At 49.1% G+C, this 22312-nt stretch overlaps 1 protein-coding gene across 1 annotated transcript; it reads left to right on the top strand.

The window, feature by feature from the left end:
- Positions 1-4979: 4979 nt before the first annotated feature.
- Positions 4980-8068, top strand: LOC115786123 (uncharacterized). Its single transcript, XM_030738166.1, has 3 exons — positions 4980-7028; positions 7553-7617; positions 7732-8068. Exons 1-3 carry the CDS (start codon positions 4980-4982, stop codon positions 8066-8068), a joined length of 2451 nt encoding a protein of 816 aa, XP_030594026.1.
- The last annotated feature ends 14244 nt before the right edge of the window (positions 8069-22312 follow it).

The following is a 22312-nucleotide window of genomic DNA, read 5'->3' as shown; positions in this document are numbered from 1 at the left end:
CTTTTCAGGGCTGGAGCATATCCCTGCTGTCATAGGGTGAGAGGCAGGGAACACCCTGTACAGGTCGCCAGCCTGTTGCAGGGCAAAAACCCCCCATAATACTAATATTTCCCCCAAAATTTGTAAATTTTTTGGATTCTAATAGATTGTGATTTTTATTTCTTGATGATTTTTCCTCCTGTGCTTGTTTGCTTTGGTCATATATGAAAACATAGACATTTAACATACATCTCTGTGCTGTAAGTTATGATATTCTTTTTAATCTTCATTATACCACAGGTTCGCATTGAACAGTCAGGGGAAATTTGCAATCAACCAATAATGAAGAGACAACCAGAAGTTCAATGGTTGCAGAGCAAACAGGATGATAGGGAGAAAGCATGTAGGCAAGGACATGAGCGCAAAACGGACTTGCTGCTGAACAAGACGGAAGATTTGGGATTTGGGCTCAACGACAAGTTCAGTACACGAGCCCCAAAAAATAACCAGTTGCTACACATGACTAATGACACCCTGCTGGAAAATGAAACAATATTTAGAAAAAAGATTGAAGAGGACGCTAAACACAAGGAGTTGCAGAGCAAGGTCCATGAACTGGAAGATGTGCAGCATAAACTTCAGGACACAGAAACAAAATGCAGGTTTGCAAGCGGAACTTGAAAAACAGCTAAAACGTGAAAAAACGCTTAATAAAAAAGGAAGAACAGGCAAATCGAAAAGAAAACTTTTGGAGGATGAAGCTCTGTAACCTGGAAGCGGCACACAGTGTGGTGGAGAGCGAACTTCAGAACATCAAGAAAGAAAATGCAGGTTTGCAAGCAAAACTTGATGAAGCCCAGCTAAAAAATGAGCAAATGCTTAAAGAGAAGAAAGAACAGGAAGCTAACCCAACAGATTTGCTGAGCAAGGTCAATGAAATGAAAGTGTCACACGGAGAGCTGCAGAGCAAACTTCAGTACGCAGAGGAAGAAAATGAAGAAATGCGAGCCAGGTGTCAGGCAGATTTGCTAAAAAATGATGAAATGCTTTAAGAGAAGAAAGAAAAGGAAGCTAAACACGAGGAGTTGCAGAGCAGCCTTCATGATCTGACAGTGACACTTCAGGACACAGAGAAAATAAAAGAAGGCTTCCAAGAAATGCTTCATGCAACCATACTAGAAAATGTAGGAATTCGCAAAGAGAAGAATGAACAGGAAGCTAAAAACACAGAGCTGCAGGGCAAACTTCAGGACAAAGAGAAAGAAAATGAAGAAATCCTTAAACAAAAGGAACAACAGGAAGCTAAACACAGAGTTGCAGGGCACGATCCATGAACTGAAAGTGAAACTTCAGGACTCAGAGGAAAAAATAAAGGCTTGCAAACGAAACTTGATGAAGCCAACCTAAAACTGAAAGAATTCTGCAAAGAACTGAAAGTAAAGAAAGCTATAAACAAAGAGTTGAAGGGCAAGCTCAATGACCAGCAACCAAAACACAAAACAAATTCAGCACAGAAACACGGACATGGACAAGAAGGTGCATCAACAGGAGGACACACTCTATGACAGCCTTTTCGGATGAGAGGATTAAAGATGGAGGAAGACATCTCCCCATCCTCCTCTCTCTCTTTCCCTCTTTTCCTTACCCTATCATCCCCAACCTGTTTATTCATCTTTGAGAATACAGGCTAAGGAGGTAGGGTAATAATAATAATATTACATGTAATATTATATATAATAATAAAGGCAATTATATGCCATCTAAAACAGTTATTTGTGGATGTCTACTTTTTCCCCTTTGCTTACAGTCTTTGTGCAAAGCTAGACTAAATGCTTACCACACAAATATGAAAGTTGTATAAAATTTGTGGTGACCAAAAAGCATTTTCATAGTTTGAAAATGATTATGCTAATCCTTATGAAAATGACCAGAATTATAGATTACATTCATACTGGTTTGGACCATTACTAAATTCTAGATTCAAATGAATATAACTTATCTAAAGGTTGAAGTCAGGTGTGTTGAGCTGGCTTTCACAGAATGACGCTAAAAAGAATGCAGTCATCACATGCCAATCAAACCCTCCAAATCTCTCATGTCTGATGTGATGATTAGGGTGTTTAACACATTATTCACATTCAGCTTCTTTTGCACACAGAGTCAACCAATTATGTATTTGAACACATTAAAAAATCTTAGATTGCATTATGATTAGGATGGGCTGGTCCCACAGAGGCAGGAGGGTTTCAGATGTGACTTGGCTCTGTGACAAACTGACGCCTGAATACAGTTACACTTGAATAATTCTTTTCAAAAGCGCAGCTAACGACGTGCCTGCACACCGTCGTGGTTCCAGCCTGTTTCCGTAACCACTGTAACCACTGGGAGGGCAATCAGTTACAAGAACAGGTCACTGACGTCATTTCGACTAGTCCGAATGGAATTAAGAGATATCTCAAATAGGTATTTTGACTAGTCAAAATATAATTAGAGATATCTTCATTTACTAATATGCCAGATATCTGAACTTGATTTATGACTAGATGTATTAGTAAAATACGAAAATAAGTAAAAGCTCTCCATAGATCCTTCTATACACAAAGTACAAGTCCCCCTGCCCTCCCCATGAAGCCCTTTGTGCCAGCTGGGAGTTCACATCTGTATTATGTTTCACATTGACTGCCAGTGCAGAGAAATCAGTACAATACACATGTTGAGTACCATGGTTCTCATTCCTAGCATTCGTTTCGATGTCTCACTATGGGATGCGCCTCCCTGCGTATTCCTCAGAAGCATTTATCTCATAACGCCAATCCTGATTGGCTGGTGATCGCGATGACCATGTCAGGCGGAGCCACCCACCTTTAAGTAGCTTGCGCTACAACATAGTCATTATTCAAAAACCTCTTCTCGCTTCGGAGCATATCTCAGGAGCAAACAGGCTAGCTAGTTGAACTGTCCACAGACAGGAGTGTCAGCTAACTTCTCCGTCGCCGGGCGCTAGCTGCCTTCTTTTGCTCACCTCTCCCCGTGAGTCTTCACCATAGACCAGGGCGTTTTACCACCTACCCTCCGGTAAGGCGGTTAATTACGGTTTGGCACGCCAGCCAACACCGTTCTCTCTTTTGCTGTCATCATAGTTGGCACCCCAGCTAACGAAGATGAACCCGCCATTCTCTCACACCAGAGGAAGCGGAGACTCCGGGGCTCGACTCTGCGTTTGCGGCAACAAAATCTCGAGCAAAGACGCACACCAGGTCTGCTCTTGCTGCCTCGGGCTGGAACATGCCCAGCTTGCGTTCGAAGCCCCTGGTTCATGCGTGCACTGTGCCCGGTTCACCATGAAGAGTCTCCGTCGACGGCTAGCGCGCCAAGCTAGCCTGTCGGGAGCAGATCCTTCTTTGCCCACAGCCGGGACCGCGGCAGATGGTGGTGACAAGGAAGAAATTGCGGAAGCCGAACCGTGCGCTGGCACCAGCTGGGGCTCACAGCTGGACCTAGCCGCGACGGCTCCGCCGTTGGAAGACGTGCTAGAGTTGGATTATGAGGATGATGATGAGGACACCTCAGAGCTCCTCGTATCCGACGATGAGGTGGACGAAGATGAAATTTTCGTTCCCTCCCCTCAGGCTGTCAAGCCTAACACTGCAGCCACCTCCCGGGGCGAGGACAGCGCATCAGCTTCCCCCGCTCCCAGCATGGATTTGCAGAATGTGTGCAAACGCGCTGCTTCCAGGCTGAACATTCCGTGGCCCGACGTCGTAATGGAGACCACCAGATCACGTTACGAGGGGAAGAAATTGCCCCAGGCCACCAGGGCGGCGAAGCAGTTACTCCCAGTCTTCCCGGAGCTGTTGGAAGAGATAGCGGTCTCGTGGAAGGACCGCCCGTTCAGCAGCAGAAGCCCAATACAAGGGGCTTCTTCCTTGGATTTTGAGGGCATGGAGAAGCGCGGCTTACTCCGCATGCCCCCTATGGAGCCGTTAGTTGCAGCCCACCTCCATCCGCGGCGAGCAGCGGCATCCTCCAGGAACCCCACACTCCCGTCAAAGGCGGACCGTTTTCAGTCCGTCATGACTGAAAAGGCCTACAAGGCGGCGGCCTTGGCTGCTAGGGCGCTGAATGTCTCCTCCATGCTCGCTGCTTATCAAGCAGAGCTGTGCGAGGATATGACGATTAGGCCCGACCCGAGTGTGTGGGAAGAGATCACTGTGATTACGGACATTTGCCTCCGCGTGCAGCGCTGTGCAGTCCAAGCCACAGGGAAATCTATGGGAATGATGGTGTTGCAGGAACGCGCCAGATGGCTCAACCTGACAGACCTATCAGAGAGGGAAAAGGAGGACATCCTTGACATGCCGATCGTGCCTGACGGCATTTTCGGAACTGCTCTGGCTTCCATGCAGCAGAGATGTGAGGCAAAGAAGAGGGAGGACGAAGCTCTTAAACTTTGCCTCTCTCGGAAAACCGAGCCGATGCCTCCTCCGGCCCCGCGACAGACCTTTGCACAGGCTGTCCCTCGGCCACCCCCTCAGTTCAGAATCCCAAAACGTACGAAGCCCCAGCCGCCCTCCGTACCCCCACCGAGGCAGCAGACGGGGGCAGGCTGGCCACGGAATGGCCCGACAGCGGCTCCGCCAGGACGACCAGCGCAGCCCCTCGATCCTCAGGCCAGGAAGAAGAAGAAGGCAGCCTGACAGGCTGCTCACTTCCCACAGGTGAAGAAGCTGGAAGTTTCCTGTTCACCAGCCCCACCTGCTATGTTCCAGAGTGTGTCGCAGGGGTACCCCCGCCCCATCGACCCCTCGTCGCTGCGCGTTATGCCCCCTCAGAGCGCACACGCACAGGCCACGAGGAAAGGAGACTTTGTTTCGGGAGCAGCAGACCCTGCCCCTCTCCTGAGTCGCAGAAACACATACTCTTGTCATTTAATAAAGCATGTTCCACTGCAGCATCCAGACTTACTGTCGAGGGCGCAGTCAAAACAAGAAAACAGCACAATGGCACTGCTGCCTCGGGAGGGGGCTGCACTTCCCCTCAGGAAGAGTGCCATAACCGACGCTGTGAAAAGTTTAACACCCCGCGCATGCGCAGTGTTAACCTATTGTCACCACGGTACCCCACCGCAAGATGGCCTCCTAACACAAGTTTTAGGGGCCCCCCAAGCGGACGAAACACAAGAAGTTGCCACTTCTCTATCTCAGAGGAGAGAGAGATGGGCGGAGCTCACAACTTCATCCTGGGTACTGAAAACAGTATCACGGGGCTACAGGCTTCAGTTTGCCGTTACTCCCCCTCGTTTCTTGGGCATAATACATTCCCAAGCACGGGGAGAGTCTGCTCGCATTCTACAGGAGGAAATACACTCGCTGTTAGAAAAGAGAGCGATATGTATAGTGCCCCCCGATCAGAGTCGAAGCGGCTTTTACTCCAGGTATTTCCTGGTCCCCAAGCGGGGAGGGCGCGGACTTCGCCCTATCCTGGATTTGCGGGCTCTGAACGAATTTCTCAGAAAATACAAGTTCAGGATGCTGACTCATGCATCTCTGGTACGTTTGGTGCGCCAGGGCGACTGGTTCACTTCTGTCGACCTAAAGGACGCATATTTTCACATTCCCATTTACCCTCCACACAGGAGGTATCTGAGGTTTGCTTTTCGGGGCATCTGTTACGAGTACAGAGTGCTGCCCTTCGGCCTGTCCCTGAGCCCCCGGGTGTTTGTACGCTGCACCAAAGCAGCGATAGCGCCGCTCAGGCAGCAGGGCATTCGTCTGGCTACATATCTAGACAACTGGCTCCTTCTAGCGCGATCGGAGCAGGAAGCTGCGACACAGACGTGTGTCGTCGTGAAGCATCTAACCGATCTGGGTTTCATAATAAACACAGAAAAGAGTGTGCTGTCTCCGGCACAACATATAATATTTCTGGGTTTATCTCTGGACTCGATCTCCTTCACAGCCAGCCTGTCAGCCGAGAGAGTGAAGGCGTTCAGAGCGTGCCACGCTCTTTTTCGTCTACACAAACTGGTCCGCTTCAGGTTGTGCCTTCGCCTACTGGGACTGATGGCTTCAGCCATCCTTGTAGTGCGACTCGGCCGGCTGCATATGAGGGATTTTCAGCGCTGGGTAGCTTCACTCAGACTGAGCCCCGTGCATCATGGCGCGCGGAGAGTTACAGTAACAGTGGATTGCACAATGGCTTTACGCCGTTGGCGACATCCGGATTTTCTGACTCAGGGGGTACCCATGGGCACTGTTCAGTGTCGGAAAGTGGTCACCACGGACGCGAGCCTGTCCGGTTGGGGCAGTGTCCACGAAGGGCGATCTGTGAGAGGTCTCTGGAGCGGCACTCTCCAACGATCCCACATAAATTGTCTGGAGCTTCTGGTGGTGTTTCTCACCCTCAGGCGCTTTCTCCCGTTCCTACAGGGACATCACGTCCTTGTAAGGACCGACAATACAACGACGGTCGCTTATATCAACCGTCAAGGGGGACTGCATTCACGCCAGTTGCACATACTGGCACGCAGACTGATCCTGTGGAGCAGCAAACGTCTCCTGTCTCTGAGGGCCACGCACATCGCAGGCTCTCTAAATCTGGGAGCGGATCTGCTATCCAGAGGCGCTCCGCTATACGGCGACTGGGCCCTGCATCCAGCCATTGTAGAACAGCTGTGGCTGCGCTACGGCCAGGCTTCAGTGGATCTTTTTGCTTCAGAAGAAAACGCGCAGTGTCCGCGTTTTTTCTCCTTGCGCGATCAGAGCGCGCCTCTCGGTGTGGACGCGCTCGCGCATGTTTGGCCACCCGTGCTCCTGTATGCTTTTCCTCCACTGGCGTTAATACCTCCCACTCTGTCCAGAGTGAGGGAACATCGCCACACAATGATTCTGATAGCTCCGCTCTGGCCGACAATGCACTGGCTAGCGGAGATATATCAGCTTCTGTGCGGGCAGCCGTGGCAACTCCCGTTGCGCAGGGATATGCTGTCCCAGGCACGGGGGTCGATTTTCCACCCACATCCAGAGCGCCTGGCACTTTGGGCCTGGCCCGTGAGTGGGTTAATCTAAGCATGGTGAATCTTCCCCAGGGGGTGATTAACACTATTCAGAATGCTAGGGCATCCTCCACCAGGTCTCTGTACAACAGTAAGTGGAGGGTGTTTGAGGACTGGTGCCACGAGAAGGGTCACATTCCCTTTCAGTGTCCAGTTGGCCTGATTCTGTCATTCCTACAAGTCTTGATTGACAAGCAAAAAGCCTTTTCCACAGTTAAAGTGTACTTGGCTGCCATTGCTGCCTTCCACATGGGGTTTGGTGATAAAACAGTTAGCCAACACCCTTTGGTTTGCCGTTTTATGAAGGGGGCCCGCAGGTTACTCCCTGTCTCCAGGCCACTGGCACCCCCTTGGGATTTGGCGGTGGTTTTGGATGGGCTCTGTTGCCCCCCATTTGAGCCTCTACAGGAGACTGATTTAAAGCATCTGTCCCTGTAGACTGTGTTGCTGCTTGCTTTAGCCTCGGCTAAGCGTGTCAGTGACATTCATGCCCTTTCAGCACACCCTTCTTGCACTCAGTTTGCCCAGGGGCAGGCTAGGGTACTGCTGAAGCCCAACCCGGCATATGTGCCTAAGGTGGTTGGGTCATATGTGCCAATTACCTTGACAGCATTCTCCCCGCCTCCTTTTTCTTCTGATGAAGAACAAAGGTTGCACATGCTGTGTCCTGTTCGTGCTTTGCATGCTTATTTGGACAGGACTAAGGGTTTCCGAGGAAGTGACCAGCTTTTCATTTCATGGGCAGGTCCTCACAGAGGCAAACCTATCACTAAGCAACGGCTCTCACACTGGATTGTGGAGGCGATTGCGCTGGGGTATTCGAGTCAGGGGCTGCAGGCTCCAGAGGGCCTGCGGGCTCACTCTACTCGTGGTCTGGCGGCATCCTGGGCCCTGTTTAAAGGGGTGTCAATCCAGAACATCTGTGCAGCCGCAAGCTGGTCTTCACCTCTCACTTTCGTCCGGTTCTACAGACTGGATGTCTCTGCTCCAAGTGTAGCCCAAGCAGTACTGAGCTCTGGCTCCTCGCTTGGATAGGTGGACTACTTGCTATTTAGCTGGCGGTTGCTTGAGATAAGCTCGTCTGGCAATACGGGAGTCTCCATTTCCCATAGTGAGACATCGAAACGAACGCTAGGAATGAGAACTTTAGGTTACTTGCGTAACCCCGGTTCTCAGAGTAGCATGAGTGAGATGTCTCACCAGACAGCCCTTCTTGCTGGGGCGAAGCGAGAAGAGGTGCTTATCTTGAATAATGACTATGTTGTAGCGCAAGCTACTTAAAGGTGGGTGGCTCCGCCTGACATGGTCATCGCGATCACCAGCCAATCAGGATTGGCGTAATGAGATAAATGCTTCTGAGGAATACGCAGGGAGGCGCATCCCATAGTGAGACATCTCACTCATGCTACTCTGAGAACCGGGGTTACGCAAGTAACCTAAAGTTCACCCACCCTCCAGTAATCGCATGAAGGAATCACATATACTACAAGTGTACCTGTATGTACATCGAGTTTTCTGTCAAAGTATCAAATTCTTCAAATTGGTCCTAAAAACCTCTCGATGAATAAATACCAAAAAGAAGCAGCCGAGACGAGCGGCTGCAGAAGGATCCGTTTATCGCTTTGAGAGATTATTTTTTGCACTGCTTGAGACAAAAAACAAAACAAAACAAAAAACCCATATCTCTGAAAATGCATGGTTTTGGAGCGATTTTTGTGCATCCTACCGCCCTCAATCTTCTCTCCCTCCTTCTCTCAATTTCCACTTTTAGTCACACCAGAAGTGTCATCATTGCACGAGAAACAAGAAACACTGTGACTATGTTATTCTTACAAAAACATGACAACCACAAGAAGTTATCCAGCATATGTTTTTTTTTTTTGTCGTCTTGTGACACCACAGAGGCGAGGAGGGTAGGAAGTATAGGTTGGTTTGCTGGGGAGGGGGGACACTCAAACCGGCCATCGATCCCGTCTGAGCGGCCCAGAAAACACACAGCGCTCATCCCCAAGCTGTTTTTTTTTTTTCTCATTTTTTTAAACGTGTGTCTGAGGGCGGGCGTCAGCAGCAGTGAACACCTGCACTGTCAGGTCAGGTCAAAGGAGAGGTGAGGTGTTCTGAGGCAGATAGACACCCGGGGGGGGACTACAAGCAGACGGTGGCGGCAGGAATAGCGGCCCCTCATCTGTAGTCGTCCTTGGGAAAGTCCAAAGTGCCCAGGTTGCTGAAGCCGAGACGCACGCTTTCCATGTCGAAGGTGTCGATCTCCCGCTCCTGACGCTCCAGCAAGTGTTTGATGCGGTCGGTTCGCTCCTTCTGAAGGGAAACCAGCTCCTCTTCAATCTGCAGGTGACGTGGGAACAAGAAATGGAGTTTACTCATTTCTAGGATACGTTTGGCTGTTTCTGGTGATTATTAGGTTTGATTTCCCCTCCAGTTTAAATGTTTAAAGCAGCCTCTACGCTGCACTTAAAAACAAATACAGCCATGAAGGTTCAGCACTTTAGAAAATAACAGAGAGGAATATGGGATCTGCTCAGGAGGTAGAGGGGGTCAGCTAATAATCAGAAGGGCCGACGGGTCAGCAAGATACTAAACCCCAAACTGGCCCTGATGCATCCATCAGTGTGACAGTCAGGAAGAGCTTAAAGGCATAAAATGAAGTGCTGTATGAATGTGTGAAACGAATGTAGCAAAAATTGCTTTGAGTGCTTGATTTACACGTCTGATGTTCTTCAAACATTAACTTTGCTCCTTGTTTCTGCATCAAAGTTTGAGTCTGATCACAGTTTGACCTGTAAAAGCAGGAAGGAAACGGTTCAGAATAGTTTCCTGTGGATGTGATGCAGGACCCCTGAGTAACTGATGAAACCAGCTACATTTATGCAAGGATATCAGAAAATTGCGACAACATTAATTTATCATCATCTTCATCAGTGGGAACAGATCTAACAGGTTTTATGTGCCGCCTCCACAGGAGGCTGTGGATCAGGTTCAGTTCTCGGCCAGGATTTGTTAATATCGTCCAGACTTAATGACCCTCACATTATTCTTACTGGTCATTTGCCTGAATTTTCCTTTTCATAAGCCGTGAGTTATTTTTCATGAACTGTTCACTGCTCGGTCACAGGACACAACGTCTGTTTGTTCATTTTTTTAACCTTTCTGTGTGACAGTGGGCACGAGGTGATCAAATGTCTCAAGTAAGAGCAGCAGGTGCAGAGCTGTTTACACTGTGCATTTTTAATTTCCTCATTAAGTAACATTATGATATGTGTAACTGTATGTAGACTTCAGGGGTTTTTTGTTTGCTTTTTTTACCTTGAATGTGCAACTCTGTCAGCATGTATTCACCCCAAATCAAACTCAGCGCACACACACACACACACACACCTGCAGGTGCAGACAAAGCCATGTGTGGTTCAATACGGCAATCTGGCCAACTACTGAGCATGCACAGAAAACTCCAGACTCTGACCATGAACCGAACCGGAGGACAATAGTGCTTCTAAAACCATGACATCATCCCAGTCTCAGTGTGCAGATCTGGATACTACCAGGAGATGGCAACAGACCACCACAGCTCACACTGGCTACGCTGGACGGCAGGTGGCATTTCGAAGGTCCCTGCCTTTGTTGTTGAGTTCTGCCTACTAGACTGTAGCGATGATGCAGGCCACTTTGGAAGGAGGCGTTCTCAGCTCTCATCTTATTACACCTCACTGCTATACCAAACAGGCTGCATAAAAAGTCGTGGTGAAGATAGATGTGCATTAGGAGTGACTTGCAGCACATTACGGGACAAAGACGGATTAAACTATCAAATGTTGGTAAAATTATCACAAAAGATGACAAAGCCCAACAACAGCTGCTCATATCACAGCTGAGCACAGAGCAGCGAATTCAGCCACTTCAGACTGAACAGATACAGCAGCGAACCAGCTTTAATAATAAGCTGCACCATATTAACTGGTAGCTGTTAAAAATATGGAGGATGATGCTGTAATAAGAGCTCAATACTGTTGTCTGGAGATTTCACCGTCATTACAAGTGTGTGTGGGAAAGAAATGGTTGCCTGTGCCCTGCAGGAAGCGACCTGTCATCGCCACCTATGGTGAGGGAAATCTGTGCGTCTGTGTGACCCTGTGCACGTCTGTCTGGGTCACCTTTTTTTTTTTTTTTTTAGCCTGTCATGTCTGGCTTCTTTCACAATCGGAATGATGATCCGAATGCACTGATGTACCAAACATATTTGCTTTGACAAGAACAGCTCTATATGTTTCCTATAGGCTCTTCTTGTTAATGTTTGCAATTTTATTTTTATTTATTTATCTTTTTATTTAGTTATTCATGCCAAGTCTGACAGGCAACAAGGAAGGGGCAAGAACAAGAGGTGGGGGGGAGAAAAAAGGGGGGGGGGGGGGGGGAGGGGAGAAAAGGAAGAAAGGAGATAGAAAAAAAATAAAAAAATAAAAGGGGTTGATATACTCACACACACACACACATCCATACACACACCCATATGCACCTACATATACACACACACACACACACACACACACACACAAATTTATTGTTTGTAGTAATGTGTGTGTATGCGCCTTTGTCATGCAATGTATTCGATAATGAGGGCGAGAAACTGCAACCATGCCCCCCGCGATCCAGAGGCAGATAGGGAAGGACCCAGGGGACCCAGGCCATCCACAGCACAGGAGCTCAGAAGACTTGGGGCCACACATCCCGATGGCAACCGCGTACACTCCCCAGAAGAGGAAGGAGGGAGGCTACAGACGGAACCCCCACAATCCAGGGGCTAGAGTCCAGAGAGCCAGAGACGACGGGCAGCCCACCCCCCCCGGCAGGCCGGCACCCCCAGCACGAGCCAGGCATGCGGCCCCCGAGGCCCCAAGCGCCCGAGAGCAGCCCGACACCCGGCAGAGCCCCCCCACGCGCCAAAGAGGCCCAAGCCACCCCCAGGTCACGGCCGCCAAGGGAGCAGGCCAAAAACCATGCCGAGACATCCGGCCACACATCCCGGGACCCACGGGCACCCACACCCCAGGGGCGGCAGTGACGACCAGTGGGGAGCAGCGTGGAGCGGTAGGGAGGGGTAACTCCCACCCTCCGTGTCCCACAGGTGCCAAGGCTTGGCAAGCCACCAACCCAGGCCCAGCTGTCCACACACACACACACACTCTCACAAGCACGCACGTACACACACACACACACGTACCAGTCATTCCCTCATGTACACACACGCACATACACACGCACGCACATTCGCATGCACCAGTCACACACTCATGCATACACACTCACACTCACACGCACATACACACACACACACACGTACCAGTCGTTCCCTCATGTACATGTAGCGCCTCTCTAGTGCGTACAGCTATAACGAGAGGTGGCTAACCTGAGTTCTTTTAAGTATTCACAGAACCTGGGGTTTCTCTACGAAATTTAAATAAATGTCCCTTTAAACCCTGCATTGACTAATACACTTATAATATCAGAACAGTCAATAAACACACCAATTAATTGAAAAATATATAGAACATTTACTTAGCAAAATAGAAGGAATTATTTACATATTCTGTTCAGTTTCTTTTGAACCAATAAATGCATTCAACATTCAATAAAAACGTCAAACTTAAATATCCCCTATGGGCCCCAATAATTAACCTACAGCCGGCAATAAAACAAAATAAAATGATACTCAGGTCCAATCGTTGCAGGCCTGAACGCTGCTCGGGAACGCTGTAGCCTTAAACAAATGGCCGTTTCACCTCAAGGGCAAAATAAAAAGCGGTACCTTTTGCTGATGGAGTTAATCACTCACACAGTCAAGGACGGCCGGAGAATAAGATGAGAAGAGGCGATTCGCCTGGAAGAAGAGGGGAAACACGCAGCAGACGATGCAGGCACAGTCCTCACACACAGCGCTGACCGGCTCCGTCGGCTCTCTGTCCTCGTCGTCCGCTCACAGCTTCACACAGGCTCTGCTAATTGAGTTCGCGGGTTGCTAGCTTCTTAGCATGGCACAGGCGAAAGCATTAGCCACTGTATTAGCAGCTCACTCGGCTAACGTCAGTCCTCGGTTGAGTTTTCCACTCAAACTCACCAACTTCACCACCATTCAGGTTTTGGAAAAGAGTCCTTGTCGAGCACTTTCACTGAACGATGATAAAAGCTGGCTTAACAGTCCGCAGTGTACACCTGCATCTCTTTCGCTCGTCTCTCTCTCTCACTTTTCTCTTGCTCTCTCCCCCACGTATCCCTCACGTTTTCCTCTCACCTCATTTCCTGTCCATTCACCGGAGATGTGATCACTTCCCTCACAAAAGGTTACAGAAATAAATATACAACTTTTGTCTTTTTCTTTCTTAAACAATTTTAAACGTCAAACCTCATTTGCTGTTTAACGAATTTTTAACAAATACCATTTACGAACTATGAACTTATTTATTTCCGCATACATTACATGAACAGATTTTAACAGGGTTACACCCTCCCCCTTTTGAAATGTCTGTGTGTCCTCACCAGACACCAAACTAAGGAGTCCTAAGGGCACAACACCTAGTACCTCTAGGGTGGTCCTATTTTAATAACAATTCCCCTGTGGACTATGGTCAAGGGCTTGTCACTGGATCTACCAGGCTCATCATAGGTGAGTCTAATGGTAGGCTTAATAGTTCTTTTTGGTCTGGGTTCAGCTCTGGTTCTCAGTCTCTCTTCCCGGACCTCAACTACAGATTCTTCTCCAGACTCCAATTCATTCTCACTGACATGTTCTGGAACTTTTCCTCTTTCACACCCCTTACCCCTTTCATCCTCTAGTTCAGGATCAGAGTTGTGACCATCATTGTTTATATCCGAGTCTTGTCCATCAACAGGTTCAACTCTCGTGTCATTATCATACTCTGAGTCAGCGTCGTGCTCTGGATCAGATTCATCATCTATGTCAACTGACCTGGCAGTATTCAACACTCTACGGGCAAGGTCTTTTGGCATAGCCCGGTGAGTGACAAAATACTCCACATCAGAAGACGAGTCAGAGAACTCCTGTAACTCTGGAGTCTCTGGACTTTGGTCTCTTTGGTTTTTCTTTTGAGTGAATGCTCTGGTCCTGGGCCTGGCAGGTGGATCCTCAATCTGTTTGGTGAGTGGCATTCTCACAAACTGTCCAATAGGTAGAAGGTGGTCCCTATGGATAGTCTTTGTCCCTGGCTTTCCATCCTCCCGTTTGATCTTGAACACAGGTAGGTTGGGCAGCTTTCCCGTGACAACATAAGGTTCAGTACTCCACTTGCTTCCCAGCTTATGCTTTCCTCTCAGACCCAAGTTTCGGAGTAGAACTCTGTCACCAATCTCGAGGGACTGAAAGGTAACTCGCTGGTCATACAACCGTTTGTTTCTCTGGTGCCTTTTGTCTGAAGCCTCCGAGGCTAACTTGTAGGCTTGTTTCAGATCTTCTTTCAGCTTAGTGACATATCGGGTGTGGCATGCATCCTCTAGGCCATCTGGGGATGTTTTAAAACACAGATCAACAGGAAGTCTTGCCTCCCTACCAAACATTAGATGGTAGGGTGAGTACCCTGTAGCGTCACACTTTGTGCAATTGTACGCATGGACCAAGTAAGGAACATGCTGGCTCCAGCTATGTTTCTTCTCACGACCCAGCGTGCTAAGCATAGAGATCAGCGTTCTATTAAACCTTTCTGGCTGCGGGTCTCCTTGCGGGTGATAGGGAGTAGTCCGTGACTTGCGTATCCCCATCAGATGCAGTAGTTCCTGGATCAGTCTGCTCTCAAAATCCCTCCCTTGATCAGAATGGATCCTTGATGGCAGCCCATAATGAACAAAATATTTCTCCATCAGGGTCTTAGCCACTACTTGGGCCTTCTGGCTTTTAGTTGGGAAAGCCTGAGCATACCTTGTAAAATGATCTGTGACTACCAAGACATTAGCTATGCCCTTGGAGTCAGGCTCCATGGAAAGGAAGTCCATGCACACTAGATCCATTGGCCCATGGCTGACAATCTGGTGCAATGGAGCAGCTTTCTGTGGAGGGGTCTTATGAGCAACACACTCTCCACAGTTCCTGATATACTCTTCCACCTCCATTGACATCTTTGGCCAAAAGAATCGGCTACGGAGAAGGTCAATAGTTCTCTCCTGCCCAAGGTGTCCCAGATCATCATGCATGGCTCGCATGACCATCGGTCGAAACTCCCTTGGAAGGACAAGCTGAGTGACCATTTCTCCAGATGGTTTCTTACTGTAACGGTACAACAATCCATCTTTCATGGAAAGCTTTCCTATTTCTCTTTTCAATCTCAATAACTCTAGATTCTTTGACACTTCATCAGGCCACTGTCCATGCTTGACAGCTTGGATGGCTGGTCCAATGGCTTCATCTCCTTCTTGAGCTTTCTTGAGACTCTGCTTTGACATGAGCTCAAGCGATTTCAAGTTCATATGCATGGGATATGCATACAGGTCAGGAACACACTGTGCAGATGCCCCTAGCTGCGCGACATATACAGGTGTCAAATGAGCAGCTTCTGGTACACAGACTTGCTGACAAATAGTCTTGACACCAGACTGCGGTATAGTCACCCAACCGTTGTCATCCACATCTGGGGTGTTCCGTGACAACAGGTCGGCGTCGATGTTGTGTCGACCTGGACGATACTGGATGTCAAACTCATACGTCGACAGGGCAGCTAGCCAGCGATGCCCTACCGCGTTAAGCCTAGCTGTTGACAGCACGTACGTAAGCGGGTTGTTATCGGTACGTACGGTGAATCTTGCCCCATACAAGTAGTCGTGGAACTTGTCGACTACTGCCCACTTGAGAGACAAGAATTCCAGTTGGTGTATGGGATAATTTCTCTCAGCTGTGCTCAGCTTTCTGCTTGCAAAGCAACTGGCCGCAGGCCTTCAGGGTACTCTTGGTAAAGTACTGCACCAAGACCCTTCAAGCTTGCGTCAACATGCAGAGTGTATGGCTTTTGTGGGTTGGCAAATGCCAAGACAGGTGCATGGGTCAGGCAATGGATAATCTGGTGGAACGCATCTGTGCATGCTTTGTCCCATCTGTCTCCAAAGGGCTCTGACTCTTTCAAGTAGACTTTGTTGACATCAGGGGCTTGCTTCTTTCCCTTTTGGGTAGGAGCATAACCCTTGGTGAGCTCGGTCAACGGTCGAACGATTGCAGAATAGTTCTGGATGAATCTTCTGTAATAGCCGCAAAACCCTAAGAACGATTGCAGTGTCTTTAGGTTTGTTGGCATAGGCCAGGTGGTAACAGCCTCTATCTTGTCTGGATCTGGGGCAACACCGTCAGCAGACACTACGTGCCCCAGGTACTTGACTCTGGGCAGACAGATCTGACACTTGTCGACTGAAAGTTTGAGTCCTACCTCCCCAAGACGATCTATGACCTTGAGCAGTCTCTCTTCGTGCTCTTCAAGAGTCTTTCCGAAAACAATCAGATCGTCAAGGTACACTAGCACTTGCAAGAGGTTCATGTCTCCGACTGCCTTCTCCATTAACCTCTGAAAGGTTGCCGGAGCTCCTGTGATGCCTTGCGGCATCCTCTCAAACTGGAAAAAGCCTAACGGACAAATGAATGCCGTCTTCTCTTTGTCTTCTTCAGACATGGCAATCTGGTAGTAGCCTGAACGCAGATCAAGCACAGAGAACCACTGACTCCCTGTCAAGGCATTCAGTGCGTCCTCAATGCATGGGGTGGTGTACTGATCTGGTACTGTTCGGCTATTCAATAGTCGGTAATCTATGCACATCCTGACAGTGCCATTTTTCTTCCGAACAACAACTATCGGGGATGCATAGGGACTTCTTGACTCTTTTATGATCCCTGCCTGTAGCAGCTCTTGTAAGTGTCGTCTCACATCTTCAATGTCGGCTGGCGCCAATCGACGTGATCGTTGACGGAAAGGCCTGGAATCCGACAGTCGAATTCTGTGCTCCACCCCTTTTGCTAACCCCACATCCCACTCATTCATTGAGAAGACATGAGACTTCTGGGTTAGCTTCTGACGCAGCCGGTTCTTCCATTTTTCGGAGATGGGAGAGTCTCCAAAGTTTATTTTGCTCACATCAAAGTTGGAGGGAGCTGTCTCTTTCGGTGGAATGGTAGAAACTGAATCAATGTGAAACACACTGCCAATCACTGTTCCCACAGGTATAGAAATCTCTCTTGTAGACTCATTCCTGACTAGGACTTTGAACCTATTAGCATCTAATGCCCCACTGGGCATTACCATGGGAAGGATGAACACGTCAGCAGGTAGAGTGACTGCTGGTGAGGAATCCATCAGGAGGATTTCCTGCTGAACAGGCTTCTTCAGTTCCACTTTGCACACAACTGGTGCATCACCGTGTGGTGGTACAGTCAAAGGGCCTGGACCCATCCATCGGACACGACCAGCCTCGTCGTCATCCTGGACAGGAACAGTAACGCCTTTGAGTACAGGTTGGCCTTCACTGACACAAACACGAAGGCCCAGGGCCCGTGTGACATCAACACCATTGTCCTTGCATTGGTTCACCAAGCGTCTGACATGGCTAGCATTAGTACCTACAATGACAGAGGTATTGTCATCAGCTCTTGGACTAGGGCATATGAGGGCAAGGACAGTTACTGTCTGAACAGTTCCTAGCACCTCAGCTGGATACTCAAGGTCGACTACCACGTATCCAGTGTATGGGTAGCTAACACCTGACTCACTTAGGCCCCACAAGGATAGACCAGATACTGGCTGAATGGGGATATCAGACAAGTATTTCTGGTACCAGTGTTCAAAAATGATTGTCACCTGGGAGCCACTATCCAATAAAGCAGTACAGGGCTGCCCATTAACTTTCAGTGGGACCAGGCTAGGCGGCCCCACCAGCCCATCTGGAATGCTCACATTTTCTGGCATGTCTGCAGTACTATTCTCGACTGAACAGTTCATTGTGCTAGCAGGGGCATCACCAGATGATTTGTTGGTCTTAGACAACTTCAGGGCTTGAATTAATCTCTTGATAACTTTAGCCTGATTTTCCGGATTTTGACATTTCCCTGCGAAATGTCCATTCTCTCCACACCGATAACAAAAATGTTCCTCTGAGACTTTGAGTGATCTCTGTGGAGAGCTAGCAGCTAGCTTTGATGTCTTTACGGATGAAACAGCTGCTTGTGGTTCAGCCACATTCTTTGTGAACTTCTGCTGCAAGTGCTTTAACTGCTTTTTCAATGCAGTTATCTCATTGTCAGGACTGCACTCACTGGCTACAGCATTACGAGGAGTCTGATCAGTGCTAGCTAGTGTGTCTCGAACTGGCTTAGACACAGCAGCAGCAACTAAGGACCTGAGCTCCTTCATCTCAGACTTCAAATTCTGAAATTCAGTCTGCTTGTCAACAACTTCCTGCTTTACATATGCACTTTGCACAACAGGATGAAGCTTTTTTCTTGAGGCCTCATATTCTTCCTCTGTACGAATCTCTTTTAACAATTGGAGAAAAGAGGGTGGCTTATCTTTTCTCTCCCTAAGCCGAAGATTAATCAGCATCAGATCAGAAGCGGTAGCACCACGCAACAACTGATCTAGCCTTACTCTGTCAGCACAACCAGGAGGAAGGCCACCTCTCTGCACGACCCGGTTTAACGACTGTTCTAGACGTCTAAGGAAGTCAGAGAGCCTCTCAGTTGGTTGTTGCTGCAACAAACGAAAAGCAAAATACAACTCCTCACCTGTTTCTGCTATTCCAAAAGCATGTTCAAGTGCCTCCAAGCAGGTTTCAGGGCTAACGTCAGGATTGCCAGCGCGTGCTGCTTGGACAATCTCAAGCGCCGGGCCCCTAAGACTCTCCATCAGTCGCCGTCTTTTCTCTTTGAGGGAGCAATCACACTCTTCCACCATGAGCCGTGCTTGGCTCAACCAGTGGTCAAACTGCTCCTCTCCAGCCGGGGTGGGCAACAACCCCGAAAAGGTTCGTAAGCGGCGATAGCTTCCATGCTCACTCGAAGACTTGCTCTTGTCAAGTATCTCACTCACAGCTCGCAAAATAGCTTCTGTTGACTTAGCAACAGTATCTCCCTCTGGGAATAATGTGCACTGTTCATCTACAGGCTTATCTTTAGCCTGCTGTGGTCCAGATGACCCCTGAGCTTGTGCACTAGCTCGAAGACCTTCATCAACTGTGACCACAGACCACGGCCCTCCCCCATCAATGGGGAACACCTCAAAGGGAACCATGTCTCTCTTTACGGCCTCCTTGCATTCACACAAGACAAGAAATCTGTTTTGCCGTAAACTTAGTGTTCGGCCTCTGACACGAACACGTCCCAGACTCTTCACTGTTTGCATAGTCTCCTCAATAACTGCTGCAGTTACATCTTCTTGCATGAGCACCAAGACTGCATGAGCCTCATCTACTGACTCCCCTTGGCACCAACCCTTTAACTCTAATACCAACTCGTCTCGAGTTCCCATGTTAAAGAGAAAAACTTTTCACCATTTACGGTTTCAACAGAATACTTTTCACAAGATAATGCACAAAAAACAAGAAACCCACACAATAATCCTGATCCCAGCGGTGCCTCCAATTTATGTAGCGCCTCTCTAGTGCGTACAGCTATAACGAGAGGTGGCTAACCTGAGTTCTTTTAAGTATTCACAGAACCTGGGGTTTCTCTACGAAATTTAAATAAATGTCCCTTTAAACCCTGCATTGACTAATACACTTATAATATCAGAACAGTCAATAAACACACCAATTAATTGAAAAATATATAGAACATTTACTTAGCAAAATAGAAGGAATTATTTACATATTCTGTTCAGTTTCTTTTGAACCAATAAATGCATTCAACATTCAATAAAAACGTCAAACTTAAATATCCCCTATGGGCCCCAATAATTAACCTACAGCCGGCAATAAAACAAAATAAAATGATACTCAGGTCCAATCGTTGCAGGCCTGAACGCTGCTCGGGAACGCTGTAGCCTTAAACAAATGGCCGTTTCACCTCAAGGGCAAAATAAAAGCGGTACCTTTTGCTGATGGAGTTAATCACTCACACAGTCAAGGACGGCCGGAGAATAAGATGAGAAGAGGCGATTCGCCTGGAAGAAGAGGGGAAACACGCAGCAGACGATGCAGGCACAGTCCTCACACACAGCGCTGACCGGCTCCGTCGGCTCTCTGTCCTCGTCGTCCGCTCACAGCTTCACACAGGCTCTGCTAATTGAGTTCGCGGGTTGCTAGCTTCTTAGCATGGCACAGGCGAAAGCATTAGCCACTGTATTAGCAGCTCACTCGGCTAACGTCAGTCCTCGGTTGAGTTTTCCACTCAAACTCACCAACTTCACCACCATTCAGGTTTTGGAAAAGAGTCCTTGTCGAGCACTTTCACTGAACGATGATAAAAGCTGGCTTAACAGTCCGCAGTGTACACCTGCATCTCTTTCGCTCGTCTCTCTCTCTCACTTTTCTCTTGCTCTCTCCCCCACGTATCCCTCACGTTTTCCTCTCACCTCATTTCCTGTCCATTCACCGGAGATGTGATCACTTCCCTCACAAAAGGTTACAGAAATAAAATATACAACTTTTGTCTTTTTCTTTCTTAAACAATTTTAAACGTCAAACCTCATTTGCTGTTTAACGAATTTTTAACAAATACCATTTACGAACTATGAACTTATTTATTTCCGCATACATTACATGAACAGATTTTAACAGGGTTACATACACACACGCACATACACACGCACGCACATTCGCATGCACCAGTCACACACTCATGCATACGCACATGTAACATACATGGACACCTAATGTGGGAGAGCGGGTACCAGCACCAAGCCAGCGGCAACCCAGGGAAGCAGCCAACCCAGCCCCGAACAATGAGCCAGTCCCCATCCCAGGCGGGGTGCATGGAACTGGGGTGTGAGAAGGCCCGCCCGCCCCCTCCTCCCACTCAGCGTGTTGGGGGGGTGATGTGAATGTATGTACTGAGAAGAATGTGTATGGCTGTGTGAAAACTACAGTGCTTTTAAAATTGGAGGGACAGATGTAATATGAGCACTGAATAACAGCGCCCATCCACACTGTCCCCCCAAGGCCCTCAATGTCTAAAATGTAAATAAAATTGAGGTGCAGGCAGCAGTGAACAGACAAGTGGGGCCACCTCAGCAGTGCCACCCACTAACCACTGTGTGACACACCTGCCCCCCAAGGCCCTATATGTACTATGATGTGTTGTGAGCTGTATAATGCAATTAAAAAAGGAGGAGTGGGATATCACGCAGCACAGCGAGCAGAGCCGAGGTGATGGCCCTACTCACTGCAGCACGAGCCCCCCACCCCCGAGAACCTATGTGTGCATAATGTGATGTTAAACTGAGTGGGAGGAGGGGAGGGGCCAGGATAAATATGACCGGGAGGCAGAGGACTACCCCCCGGAGGAAGAGAGCCAGCTAGCTACTGGCTCACTAGGCACCCCAGTTCCCTACACCCCCCCGCAGCCCAGGGAAGGCAGGTCCAGGGCCTGAAGTGACCGCACCCCCAGGACGCCACCGTACTCCAGGCCGGCACCCACTGCCCCCACTGCAAACAGGACACAACACACACCCCACATGCATACAAAGGACAACAAATATCGCACACACACACACACGCACGTACGCACACATACACACGCACGCACGCACACACACGCACACACACACAGACACACACCCCCACATACATACTCACACATACACACACACGCACACAGTGGTCCTGAGTCAGAACCAACCGGCCCCGTGTGGGGCAACTGCTGCTCCCTCACCTGAGCGCCCCACCACCCCATGGGGGAGGGCACCCAGAATCCCGGAATGCCAGCCAGACACCCCGACACAGCCAACCCACCCCACACGGCGGCGCGCCCAAGGGGGCACAGACCCCTCCAGCGCAGGGAGGGGCCCAGCCAGGAAACGGGCAACCCCGGGCACCAGGGCCCCGACCCCCGCACCCCGGCCCCCACAGAGGAAGCCGGCCACCCGGACGGGGCCAGCACCGCCACCACGGGACCCCGAGCCCCACACCCCACGACCATAAGAGCACCATCCAAGTCCCCACCACCAACAACCAGGGCCCGGACACAGAAACCACAAAACGGTAGCCACCGCCTCCAGGCCAGAGCCATCAGACACCCAGGCCCCCCCGGCCCACCCCCAGCCACCTACCGGGTGCGCCATGAAACTAGACCAC

Source organism: Archocentrus centrarchus, chromosome 9, assembly GCF_007364275.1.
Source record: "Archocentrus centrarchus isolate MPI-CPG fArcCen1 chromosome 9, fArcCen1, whole genome shotgun sequence".
In the NCBI taxonomy this organism is placed as follows: Eukaryota; Metazoa; Chordata; class Actinopteri; order Cichliformes; family Cichlidae; genus Archocentrus; species Archocentrus centrarchus.
This window is presented reverse-complemented; position numbering and strand designations above follow the sequence as displayed.

Coding starts and splice junctions, on each gene's coding strand:
- LOC115786123 (XM_030738166.1), top strand. CDS start 4,980: ATGGCACTGCTGCCTCGGGAGGGGGCTGCACTTCCCCTCAGGAAGAGT. Junction 7,029..7,552: donor TGGCACTTTGGGCCTGGCCC/GTGAGTGGGTTA, acceptor TCTTGCACTCAG/TTTGCCCAGGGGCAGGCTAG. Junction 7,618..7,731: donor TATGTGCCTAAGGTGGTTGG/GTCATATGTGCC, acceptor TTATTTGGACAG/GACTAAGGGTTTCCGAGGAA.